The 13,625-nt window shown below is 42.0% G+C and overlaps 1 protein-coding gene across 1 annotated transcript in view; it reads right to left on the bottom strand.

Moving 5' to 3' along the window:
• Positions 1-5,475: 5,475 nt before the first annotated feature.
• The window catches only part of sdk2a (sidekick cell adhesion molecule 2a), a 75,852-nt gene continuing 67,702 nt past the window's right edge, over positions 5,476-13,625 (bottom strand). The window contains exons 43-44 of the mRNA XM_063018434.1: positions 11,039-11,168; positions 5,476-5,882 (exon numbers count right to left, since the gene is read on the bottom strand). Of these exons, the coding sequence (XP_062874504.1) occupies positions 5,481-5,882; positions 11,039-11,168 (532 nt within the window). The 3' untranslated portion in view covers positions 5,476-5,480. The remainder of the gene's footprint in view (positions 5,883-11,038; positions 11,169-13,625) is intronic.

The following is a 13,625-nucleotide window of genomic DNA, read 5'->3' as shown; positions in this document are numbered from 1 at the left end:
AAGTCAGTTATCAAACTTACGGACAGTTACTACAGGTAAAATGAGATTGGGAACATTTGACAAATGACATTTATAATCTGGCAGTGGAGAAAGTTGTATAATGTATTGAGGCTTACAGCTCAACATGCTAGACAGACACTCCTGAGCTTGACCTTAAGGTTGTTTTTGATCACATAGACAAAAAAACACAGAAGCAGGGGTTTGCTTGCTTGATTGTAGAGTGTTATTTGTGTATCAGCAGTTTCTAAATTAGATCTGTCCCATTTCACCATCTGCCCAACATTGCTGTTTTCATTTCAACCTTGGTGAAGAGTTAGTGCAGTCAAAATAATGAATCATAGTCAGACATAATAACTAACAAACTTCTAGACCAAGAAAGTAATAATATAAACTGCTGTATGTGTTTTGGACCTGCAGATTTTCTTATATAACCAAAGAACAGAAGCTGCCCAGTATTGAATCTGTGTTCTCAGTTTCTAGGCACATACAAAACCAACACAAGTAGCTCAAAGGCAGTCAAAGATCGAGACAGATCAGTTGCTGGAAGGTATTGGGAAAGACAATCCTACATCCCATAATCCACTCACCTAATTATGGCATTTTCATCCCTTTCCCTATACTGGCACTCCTTCATTAAGCAAAAAGCTTTTCAGTCTTAAATGAAGAGATTATCCAGACAAGCTCTTCACCCCTCCCAGTGTCTGGGCATTGTTTCTGTTGAGCTTAATCAATTTTACACTTATTCAACATGAGTGAAGCCAGCCACCTCCCTTCATCAATCTAAAGCTGATGAAGTGAGATGTTTCCTTATGATGAAATGATGTAATAGATCAAAAGCTTGACAAAAACATCATGATGCATTGCCTTTTAATGGAATAGTGGCTGCATGTAAAAAGGTAACTATTTCCATTAGATTTTGGAACATGGCTGCAGGGATTTTGTATAATTAAGCCATAAGAGTATTAGTGAGGTTCGAGCACTGATGGTCGCTGATAAGGCCTGGTCAGCAGCAGGGTTTTTACATTAACCCTATAGGTGTGTAGAAGTCAGAACTCTTTTCAGATGTTGCTTTATTTTTATTTTATTATTAATTTCCCCCCTTCGCCCATAATTTGGTGGATTTGCACTTTAGGTCAGCTTCGTGTATTTAGAGCCACGCCCCAATCTCTGCTCCTCCACTTTCTGGACAGGCGTTGAAGATCCCATAGCGTGCCTGCTAGGGTGCCCAGCTGACTGGTAGCAGAGACAAGATTCGAACTCGGGGAGTTCAGATTGCGCCCGGATTGAATCAGGAGTGGCTCTTCTCCAAACTGATGGCACATCAGAGGTACCGACTCGACTAGAAGGCCATTGTGAGTTATTGCATTAATTGATTTTTCATTGTTGGAATTAAGGTAAGCCTCAAAAAGCGATAACAGACCAAGCCGATTATTTCCTGGCGCCCGGGTGGCCCGGATAAGGCGTCAACTCCCTGCTGCTGAAACAGCGCCTCCTTCTGTCTTGTTATGGCACAGGTATGAGCAGCATGTGAGGTCACCAGAGTGCAAAGGAAATTGAGCATGTCCAAGCAGACACAATCAACACAAAAAGAGAAGGAATATTATACAACAGGCTTAGAAGCAGAAGACGTCATTTGTTAAAAACACTGCAACATATTAGCAACATAACGGCAACAGCACTGAAAAATAAAATAATTTATTTGGGAAAAGAACCATGATCTGGCCCATTTTTACTTCCTTTGTACAGTGATAGTCACCTCACAGAGAACAAGACAAGAGAGTGTGGATCATGATTATCATCGATTCCATTTCTTTTAAGGTATTTCGCACAGAGCTGCTAAGCATCTTCACTCCGTGAGTTAAAATATGAAAGCAAATGATCGAATAATCATAAATAAATTAGGCAGGTGCATACACGTAAGCGTTTGTACACTGCGTCCCACTGTGAACAGGTAAACCACATTCCACAATAATTCAGAAATAGATACAATGCAAGAAGTAACAGACATCATTTTCAGTCCATGTGACATTTGTGTTTTAAGTTCAGGTAATACAAACATGATCGAAGGCTTGTTTTTTTTTTTAGTAATTGCGTGTAACAAACTATACAATTTCCTAAAATGAGGACAGTGGAGTCACTCCTGGTGTTGGATATGCAGTCCTGGGTGTGCAGCTCTTCTTTACCACGAGTTGTTGGAGTCTGTTTTTCTGCACCCACACAGTATCAATAAAAGAATAAGTGCTGCTTCTTAAAATAATGCTGAATCGCGTTCATGCTCAAGTGTCATTTCTTCATTTCATTTCACAGAAATTATACAAACCTACCGTTTTTTTTTTATTTGATTTTTTTTGTTGTTTTTTTATATGGAAATTTGAAGTCATTATCACATTCACTTTACAGCCATGCCGTGTCTGCTCATTGTCTGGGGGGTGATAAGGAACATGATCTCAGTCTGGCAATGGTCCAAGTCACACCTGAAGAGCATTTCTGGGAGGAAAGTACCTTTAAAACCCTGACGATGAACCTATGAACACAACACATGTATGACATCACATAGCGACACAACAAAGCTGACTGTCTGACAAAGCTTGTTTATAGCACCCACAACTTCTAGCTTAGCAATAGAACGTGTGCTGAGTTGTTTTTATTTTTATTTTTTAACAAAACCGGCATTGTAGCTAAGAAGTAAAGACGTTCAAACCTGTTAATAAAATTTAATATGCAATAATATACAATGATCAGGCAGAACATTATGATCACCTTCCCAATATTGTGCAACTGTGATGCACTGTGTATTCTGACACCTTTCTATCAGAACCAGCATTAACTTCTTCAGCAATTTGAGCTACAGTAGCTCGTCTGTTGGATCGGACCACACGGGCCAGCCTTCGCTCCCCACGTGGATCAATGAGCCTTGGCCGCCCATGACCCTGTCGCCGGTTTACCACTGCTCCTTTCTGGGACAACTTTTGATAGATACTGACCACTGCAGACTGGGAACACCCCACAAGAGCTGCAGTTTTGGAGATGCTCTGACCCACTCGTCTAGCCATCACAATTTGGTCCTTGTCAAACTTGCTCAAATCCCTACGCTTGTCCATTTTTCCTGCTTCTAACATCAACTTTGCCTAATATATCCCACCCACTAACAGGTGCCGTGATGAAGAGATAATCAGTGTTATTCACTTCACCTGTCAGTGGTCATAATGTTATGCCTGGTCGGTGTATATGTTTGAATGAATTACTGTATTTTTGTATGTTTTATTTGATAAAGTAGTTACATATACTCCCAAAATGTATGTACACCCAAGATTTTTACTTTGAGAAATTAAGAAATGTACATGCATGCCAATGTTGAAATCTTCGCTGTCTTTTTAAATATTTATTTGTAAATAGCTAAAGCCCCCTTTCACACTCAGGCATTAATTTGCAATTCACTGGATGGCCTAATTTTGTGAGTGCAAAGTACATTCATGTGGCAATTTAACAGGTAAATCTGAAAATCTGATACATTACCGCGTGAGAGCCCTACTGAGACGCATCTATTAAAACATTTGCACACAGAAAAGAGAACATATTAAAGTAAAACCCAGTATTTACACAGATTTTGAGTCTGGAAGGGGTTTAAGTGACTAGTTTGATCGGCTGAATGATTGTCTGATTGTTAATGCATATACAGTGTATCACAAAAGTGAGTACACCCCTCACATTTCTGCAGATATTTAAGTATATCTTTTCATGGGACAACACTGACAAAATGACACTTTAACACAATGAAAAGTAGTCTGTGTGCAGCTTATGTAACAGTGTAAATTTATTCTTCCCTCAAAATAACTCAATATACAGCCATTAATGTCTAAACCACCAGCAACAAAAGTGAGTACACCCCTAAGAGACTACACCCCTAAATGTCCAAATTGAGCACTGCTTGTCATTTTCCCTCCAAAATGTCATGTGACTCGTTAGTGTTACTAGGTCTCAGGTGTGCATAGGGAGCAGGTGTGTTCAATTTAGTAGTACAGCTCTCACACTCTCTCATACTGGTCACTGAAAGTTCCAACATGGCACCTCATGGCAAAGAACTCTCTGAGGATCTTAAAAGACGAATTGTTGCGCTACATGAAGATGGCCAAGGCTACAAGAAGATTGCCAACACCCTGAAACTGAGCTGCAGCACAGTGGCCAAGATCATCCAGCGTTTTAAAAGAGCAGGGTCCACTCAGAACAGACCTCGCGTTGGTCGTCCAAAGAAGCTGAGTGCACGTGCTCAGCGTCACATCCAACTGCTGTCTTTGAAAGATAGGCGCAGGAGTGCTGTCAGCATTGCTGCAGAGATTGAAAAGGTGGGGGGTCAGCCTGTCAGTGCTCAGACCATACGCCGCACACATCAAATTGGTCTGCATGGCTGTCACCCCAGAAGGAAGCCTCTTCTGAAGTCTCTACTCAAGAAAGCCCGCAAACAGTTTGCTGAAGACATGTCAACAAAGGACATGGATTACTGGAACCATGTCCTATGGTCTGATGAGACCAAGATTAATTTGTTTGGTTCAGATGGTCTCAAGCATGTGTGGCGGCAATCAGGTGAGGAGTACAAAGATAAGTGTGTCATGCCTACAGTCAAGCATGGTGGTGGGAATGCCATGGTCTGGGGCTGCATGAGTGCAGCAGGTGTTGGGGAGTTACATTTCATTGAGGGACACATGAACTCCAATATGTACTGTGAAATACTGAAGCCGAGCATGATCCCCTTCCTCCGGAAACTGGGTCGCAGGGCAGTGTTCCAGCATGATAATGACCCCAAACACACCTCTAAGACGACCACTGCTTTATTGAAGAGGCTGAGGGTAAAGGTGATGGACTGGCCAAGCATGTCTCCAGATCTAAACCCAATAGAACATCTTTGGGGCATCCTCAAGCGGAAGGTGGAGGAGCGCAAAGTCTCGAATATCCGCCAGCTCCGTGATGTCGTCATGGAGGAGTGGAAAAGCATTCCAGTGGCAACCTGTGAAGCTCTGGTAAACTCCATGCCCAGGAGAGTTAAGGCAGTTCTGGGAAATAATGGTGGCCACACAAAATATTGACACTTCAGGAACTTTCACTAAGGGGTGTACTCACTTTTGTTGCCGGTGGTTTAGACATTAATGGCTGTATATTGAGTTATTTTGAGGGAAGAATAAATTTACACTGTTATATAAGCTGCACACAGACTACTTTTCATTGTGTCAAAGTGTCATTTTGTCAGTGTTGTTCCATGAAAAGATATACTTAAATATCTGCAGAAATGTGAGGGGTGTACTCACTTTTGTGATACACTGTACATTAACTCACACACACACACATGTAAACTAAAATACAAACGCAGCCTACAATGATAGAGTAACTCCTCAATAGATCAAACCATGAAAAAGATCCAAACCACAACAGTGACATGGGAGGTGTGGACCACTGCTCTCATGGGAGTTCTGACCAGGTGACTTGTATCAAACAAAAGATGAGAAGCCTGTGGTTGGCGTCTGAGCGGAGGAGCCCAGGCTGCTGGGGGACCTGTACAGGCCGTGCTGGCTGTGAGCCTCAGAAGTCAGCAGCGAGGGAGTTGGAGTCCGACTGCCCTTGGGCCTGAACAGCGTGCCTTGACTTAGCGGCTGTGGGGATGGAGTGTTGTGGGGCAGGAGCGGAGGCAGAGGCGGCAGAGGTGGAGCCTGAGGGCGCGACTCTGGCTCTGCCGTGCCCTCCGACTGTCCGTAGCTGTACGCGGGTGGCCGCGAGACGCCCTTCTGCTGACGCCGCCATGAGTTGTAGTAGGTCGGGTCGCTGATGTAGTGGTTGACGAAGGAGTGTGTTTTCTGTCGGGCCGAATCCAGTTCATTTTCGCTGTCGCTGCCCTGGAATTAAAAAGGAGTAAAGACAATATGATTATATTATTTATTTATTTATTTTATTAGGATTTTAACTTTATGTTTTACAATAGTTACTGCTTACACAAGATTCATCGGTTCAAGTTTAATGTCAAACACAGTCATGGACAATTATCTTTTCTATTTTATTTATGCATTTTCTGCTGCTGGGGGATCTGTTGGGCTGGGTGGGTATATTGCTGCTCACGCCTCCTCCGACCCGCGCGCAGCCCTTAGCGGAACCCTTTTTTACCCATGCATCCTGCACAGGCACCTCTCTATCTGCCAATCAGGGTCCTTACACAGTGTTTGAAAACCCCACCCACATAGTCCGGTCATCCCGCCCTAGCAGAAATGTGTCTGCTGCAGGCACTGACAATTATGCCCGCTAGATGGCGCCCAGCCGACCGGAGTTTTGAACCGAGAGGTGCTAGCGGAATATCCTGCTGTGCCACCTGGGCGCCGTCATGGATTTTCAATTTTGTGTCTCCAATTTACCTCACTTGCATGTTTTTAGACTGTAGGAGGAAACCGGAGCTCCCGGAGGAAACCCACACAGACACGGGAAGAACATGCAAACTACACCTGGGAATCAAACCCAGGACCTTGTTGCTGTGAGGCGACAGTGCTACCCACCGAGCCACCATGCTACCCGTTATATTATTAGGTGAAATCTCCATTTGGCAGCCACCCCGTTACATTAACACATAGGTTCAACATTTTCTCCCTGCACTGTGGATGTGTATTCAATGTGCTAAATAAAAGACATAAACAGTACAAGAGTTTCATGTTACTGGTTTAATTAGATTGTCTATAATGGGACATGTATAAGTCAATACAGAAACCAGAGTCATTCCAAAGGGTTCACTTACTTTTTAATCCAAGTGTAACTATTTTAGTCTGCAGTAAAATGAATCAAATGAAAAAAAAAATGATGCTGCTCATGATGCTTCAGGCTACATCTGCTGTGTGGACTTGTTTGAGCATATGCAAAGCATTACAGCAGAAGCACTTTTTGCACAATGTGTTCCCCTTAAGGGTAACGGTCACACTGGCTATTTTTAGATCCCACACTGCTGGGTAACTCCAAAGCTTTTACAAAAGACAGAAAAGGCACCAATGCCAATAAAGGCAGAGGACATAACCCTAGGGATCAATGTGGCATTGTGAATTATGATCTATCAGTGCAGAAAACAGGAGGACCACTCTACTTTCACTCTCATTTTTTCAAACAAAAGTTGAGAATATCCACAATTTTCTGACAGTTTCCCCTGTCATCTCTGTTTCTCCGCCTATCTCACCTCAATTTATTACCCAGCCTCTGTCTCAGTTCTCACCTGTGTCTCATTTGGACCTATCTGAGATCTTGACAGGGATGCGAAGCTCCACTTGTGTTTTGGATCCTGCTCCATCAAAACTTGTTAAGGGTTGTTTTCCAGTTATCTCATCACTTATCACAGAGATAATCAATTCCTCTCTTAGTTCTGGCTCAGTCCCTCAATCACTCAAATTGGCTGCTGTTATTCCCATACTTAAAAAACCTGGACTTGACTAACATTATGAGTAACTTTCGGCCCATTTCCAATCTTCCATTTCTGTCGAAAATACTGGAACGTGTTGTTGCCTCACAGCTCAAAGATCACCTAAATTCCAATAATCTATTTGAATCATTTCAGTCTGGTTTCCGCCCCCAGCACAGCTCTGAGTCAGCCCTCCTCAAAGTCACAAATGACCTTCTTCTTTCCTCAGACTCTGGACAAATTAATATTCTCATCCTCCTTGATCTTACTGCAGCTTTTGACACCATTAATCACTCCATTCTTCTGTCCCGCCTTGAATCCTCTGTCAACATCACTGGTACTGCCCTTTTGTGGTTAAGGTCATATCTCGTAAACAGACAACAGTTTGTTAATATCAACAATTGTAGTTCTGCCATTGCTCCACTGTCCCAAGGCGTTCCCCAAGGCTCAGTGTTAGGTCCCCTTTTGTTTATTCTTTATATGCTCCCCCTTGGTGACATCATACGTCGGCATGGTTTACATTTCCACTGCTATGCTGATGATATTCAGCTTTACATCTCCTCCAAATCCATTAATACTGAACTTCACTGCACTCTGACAAATTGCATCACTGAAATGAAATTGTGGATGAAAGCTAATTTCCTCAAATTAAACTGTGAAAAATCAGATATGATCATCGTAGGTCCTACAACCCTGGCAAAAACCACAAAAAATTTTCAAATTACCATTGATAATGACACTTTGTCTCCGTCTTCTAACATCCGAAATCTTGGTGTAATTTTTGATAGCAACCTCTCTTTTGACCTCCATGTAAATCACATCACCAAAACTGCTTTCTTTCATCTAAAAAACATAGCACGTCTACGTCCATCACTCTCCTTTTCTGCCGCCGAAACCTTGATTCATGCTTTTATTACATCCAGAATTGATTATTGCAATAGCATCCTTTATGGTACATCTAACAAAATCCTAAAAAAACTTCAGTATATCCAGAATTCAGCTGCTCGCCTCCTTACTCATACTCGCTCCCGTGATCATATTACACCTGTTCTCCAAAAACTTCATTGGCTTCCCGTTGCTCAACGCATTCAATTCAAAATTCTTCTATTCACTCACAAAGCTCTCCATTATCAGGCCCCATCCTACCTCACCGACCTGCTCCATCAGCACATTCCCTCCCGTAGCCTTCGCTCTTCTGAGGCTAACCTACTGTCCATATCCTCTAGGACCAAGCACCGAACCTGGGGTGACAGGGCCTTTTCCATAGCTGCTCCATCTTTATTCAAGTCACTTCTCAAAACTCATCTATTCAAAATGGCATTTAACTTGTAACAACACGAAATAAACGCTTTTATTTTTGCTATTCTTTTTAATAGTTTTTATACTTAGATCACGACATAAATGTGAAGTCCTAGATCCTAAAACTTGTAAAGTTTTCAGTTTCCTGATTGCATGTGAATCTGTCCTGTTTCTGTCTAATTTTAAGAAATTGTTCTATATTTGTTGTTCTCTCATAATTTAGCTAATTTTTAATGAACTGTCTTATGCTGCTCTCTTTGTTTTTATCTTAATTATTCTTGATGTTGATGTACTATTTTTTTTGATTTTGTACTATGATTTGTATGGTGTATGTACGTATTTGTTTTGATTATTTGTCTTATGTAAAGCGTCTTTGAGTATCTTGAAAAGCGCTATATAAATAAAATGTATTATTATTATTATTATTATTACTTTCTCTGTATTCTTCCATCACTTGTGCCTACATCTCCCTCAGACACATCCAATCATCCCAGGCCTATGGCAGTTCCGAGACTTCACCTCGAGAATCAGTTTTGGTGTTGGTGCGCCAGCGTATTAGGCAGCTGCGCCACTCGAGTACTACACAAGCAAGACTTTTAAATACTAACAAACTTGGTAAACTAGACAGCAATGAAATGTAAATCTGACGAAGCAAAGAATGTCGTTTTGGATCAAATATGCAAACGCAAACAATCAAATGGTTTGTTTTCACGATTCGCTGGAACATGGGAACCCTTTTAAATCTCCTGAAAGTAGTACGCAAAGGCTTAGCAGTGAAACCTGAGGCTTTCTAAACTGTTAATGTAGCACCAAGGAGCATTATTTGCAGTACAGATGCCTAGCAAACAGAAGAAAAGCCACTAAGAATATGATGAAAAAGTTGCCTTGTCTTACTCCCAACGGTCTCGATTTGACAAGCTCCCTCCGTCATTGCTTTAGCTTTTGTTTTGAATGTTGCCGAGTCATGTAGCTCATGCCTCAGAGGAAAGGTTCTAAAAGACATCTTTAATTAAATGTGCATTCCCTGCTGGATAAAATCTAACCCCCACCAAAGCTGAGTGAATCAGCCCAGGCTTTTCATCTGTTTCCCTGGAGGGAGGTAAGCACTCTGAATAAAAAGGTGTCAGGATTCGGGTGGCCTCGTATCAGTTTGCATATCATGCAGAGGTCATCTTGTATATTTTACTGGTTACATAGACATAGTGTTAAACTATTAGCATTTAGAACAAGCCGCCACCCAAACAGCGTGCACAAGGCTGGAACGTAGTCTGAACAGGACACTGATACACCTCAGGGAAGCACATACTTACAGATTTACTCATTTACAGCAGCCAGTTTAATTTGTGCTTGTTTTTAGATGGTGAGAGAAAACTGAACCTTGTTGAACCTTGTAACTTGACCTCCCCTAAACTTAAAATCTTTGAAACTACAGTATATTATATTTGTGCATACGTGCATAAGTGTCAAAAACAACCCCATTAAATTAGATTACCGTAGCCTAAAATATATGCAGATCCACAGGACCACGGAACGCATTAACAGGTTTACCATACATCCTTATGTAAAAAAATACCTTGAAACTCAACGTCTTTTAAACTCGACGCCACTCGCAGAACCAACTGACACTGAGTTTCAAGGTAACCAGTGAATAGGAAGAACATACCAACCATACCAATGGCCACACTTCAGAATGCAGGTACCAATTTTGGAATGATACTTTTTAAATACTTGTGTAAACACACATGCCACCCATTTTGGTCAGAGTCACGGCTGGTCAGGTGCCACCCAAGGGCATTGGGTACAAGTCAGGAGTGCAGGGCGTCAATTCATAGCAGTGCAACAAACATATGTTCTTATTTACACACAAATAAATAGTGGCCAAAGGCAGACTTGAAGCCAGATCCCTGGGACACATGCTGTACCAGCATCACTCTACCAGCTGTGCCACGGTGCCGCCCCACAAATATATATCACAAATATACTGTATAACTCACATATAAGCACTCGAGTGGTGCAGTGCTCCATCATGCTATAATTGGCTCTATTATGACATGACTGACTCTTGGGAGTGGCCAAAGTTTGTTAACCCACTGGAAGTGCCCCCTACTGTGTCCTCCCTCAAACTCACTTACATTTACATTTATGGCATTTAGCAGACACTTTTTTCCAAAGCGACTTACAGTACTGTGGAAGTATTTTGTCTAAGCAATTGAGGGTTAAGGGCCTTGCTTATGGGCCCAACAGCAACAATGTTTCAGTGGTAAACCAGCCCCTATTTCATTTTACACTCCCCAGCACTAAATACTGAAACTGAGACTGGTGTACCTGTGAGTCAGACACCTCTGAGGGTTTTTCAGTCAGACTGCTGTTTTCGGCGGGCACCAGGTCATTGCATTTGGAGCTGACGTCCTCGTCAGAGTAGTGCAGACCACCTGGACTCGGACGAGGAGGAGATCTGGACCAGGGAGAAGAAAAGCAAAAAAGATAGAGAAACTAAGTGGAAAGGTCGATCAGTTTCAGAAGAAATGAATAAATCTGAGTCTGCTACAATGGACACAGCTGGTGGTCAACATATTACGAGGTCAAAAGTTAGTTGGTTTAGCTATTTTAGACATAAAACTGTTTTAGGAATTGTTTATCAAGATCTTGATGCCTGACGGAGTGATAAATTGCACTTCATTATCTGGTAGCCTAATGGTTCTATGCAGCATTTGCAGATCTGAGTAACTGCATCCTTAATTAAAATCTATCTATATAACTGCAATCATCATTTCATAGCAAAAAGTGCATTAAGAAGACGTGTCATATGGTGTTATAGTGTAAATTCTTATTATTATTTTTTTATTATTTTTTTTTATTGTAGTGTTAAAATATTTTATATATATACAGTGTATCACAAAAGTGAGTACACCCCTCACATTTCTGCAGATATTTAAGTATATCTTTTCATGGGACAACACTGACAAAATGACACTTTGACACAATGAAAAGTAGTCTGTGTGCAGCTTATATAACAGTGTAAATTTATTCTTCCCTCAAAATAACTCAATATACAGCCATTAATGTCTAAACCACCGGCAACAAAAGTGAGTACACCCCTAAGAGACTACACCCCTAAATGTCCAAATTGAGCACTGCTTGTCATTTTCCCTCCAAAATGTCATGCGACTCGTGTTACTAGGTCTCAGGTGTGCATAGGGAGCAGGTGTGTTCAATTTAGTAGTACAGCTCTCACACTCTCTCATACTGGTCACTGAAAGTTCCAACATGGCACCTCATGGCAAAGAACTCTCTGAGGATCTTAAAAGACGAATTGTTGCGCTACATGAAGATGGCCAAGGCTACAAGAAGATTGCCAACACCCTGAAACTGAGCTGCAGCACAGTGGCCAAGATCATCCAGCGTTTTAAAAGAGCAGGGTCCACTCAGAACAGACCTCGCGTTGGTCGTCCAAAGAAGCTGAGTGCACGTGCTCAGCGTCACATCCAACTGCTGTCTTTGAAAGATAGGCGCAGGAGTGCTGTCAGCATTGCTGCAGAGATTGAAAAGGTGGGGGGTCAGCCTGTCAGTGCTCAGACCATACGCTGCACACTACATCAAATTTGTCTGCATGGCTGTCACCCCAGAAGGAAGCCTCTTCTGAAGTCTCTACACAAGAAAGCCTGCAAACAGTTTGCTGAAGACATGTCAACAAAGGACATGGATTACTGGAACCATGTCCTATGGTCTGATGAGACCAAGATTAATTTGTTTGGTTCAGATGGTCTCAAGCATGTATGGCGGCAATCAGGTGAGGAGTACAAAGATAAGTGTGTCATGCCTACAGTCAAGCATGGTGGTGGGAATGCCATGGTCTGGGGCTGCATGAGTGCAGCAGGTGTTGGGGAGTTACATTTCATTGAGGGACACATGAACTCCAATATGTACTGTGAAATACTGAAGCAGAGCATGATCCCCTCCCTCCGGAAACTGGGTCGCAGGGCAGTGTTCCAGCATGATAATGACCCCAAACACACCTCTAAGACGACCACTGCTTTATTGAAGAGGCTGAGGGTAAAGGTGATGGACTGGCCAAGCATGTCTCCAGACCTAAACCCAATAGAACATCTTTGGGGCATCCTCAAGCGGAAGGTGGAGGAGCGCAAAGTCTCGAATATCCGCCAGCTCCGTGATGTCGTCATGGAGGAGTGGAAAAGCATTCCAGTGGCAACCTGTGAAGCTCTGGTAAACTCCATGCCCAGGAGAGTTAAGGCAGTTCTGGGAAATAATGGTGGCCACACAAAATATTGACACTTCAGGAACTTTCACTAAGGGGTGTACTCACTTTTGTTGCCGGTGGTTTAGACATTAATGGCTGTATATTGAGTTATTTTGAGGGAAGAATAAATTTACACTGTTATATAAGCTGCACACAGACTACTTTTCATTGTGTCAAAGTGTCATTTTGTCAGTGTTGTCCCATGAAAAGATATACTTAAATATCTGCAGAAATGTGAGGGGTGTACTCACTTTTGTGATACACTGTATATATATATATATATATATATACTCATCAGCCATAATATAAAACCACCTCCTTGTTTCTACACTCACTTTTCATTTTATCAGCTCCACTTACCATATAGAAGCACTTTGTAATTCTACAATTACTGACTGTAGTCCATCTGTTTCTCTGGATGGAGTTTCTAAACACCACACTGTCCACTGTCCCTGCTAATGCTAACGTAGCATTTCTATTTAGCTTGTTTTTTACAGACTTAACAGCCATGTCTTAAATTGTATCATTTGATCCTATGGATTAAAAAATCTGCTAATCACTGTCAGGGGATTCACATTAGCAGTCAGTAAACTGGCCAGCCAGATGGAGAGCAGTTAAGAGGACCATTAAGAAGAAGCAGTTCAACCCTTCATA

The sequence above is a fragment of the Trichomycterus rosablanca genome, chromosome 22 (assembly GCF_030014385.1).
Source record: "Trichomycterus rosablanca isolate fTriRos1 chromosome 22, fTriRos1.hap1, whole genome shotgun sequence".
NCBI classification, from domain to species: Eukaryota; Metazoa; Chordata; class Actinopteri; order Siluriformes; family Trichomycteridae; genus Trichomycterus; species Trichomycterus rosablanca.
This window is presented reverse-complemented; position numbering and strand designations above follow the sequence as displayed.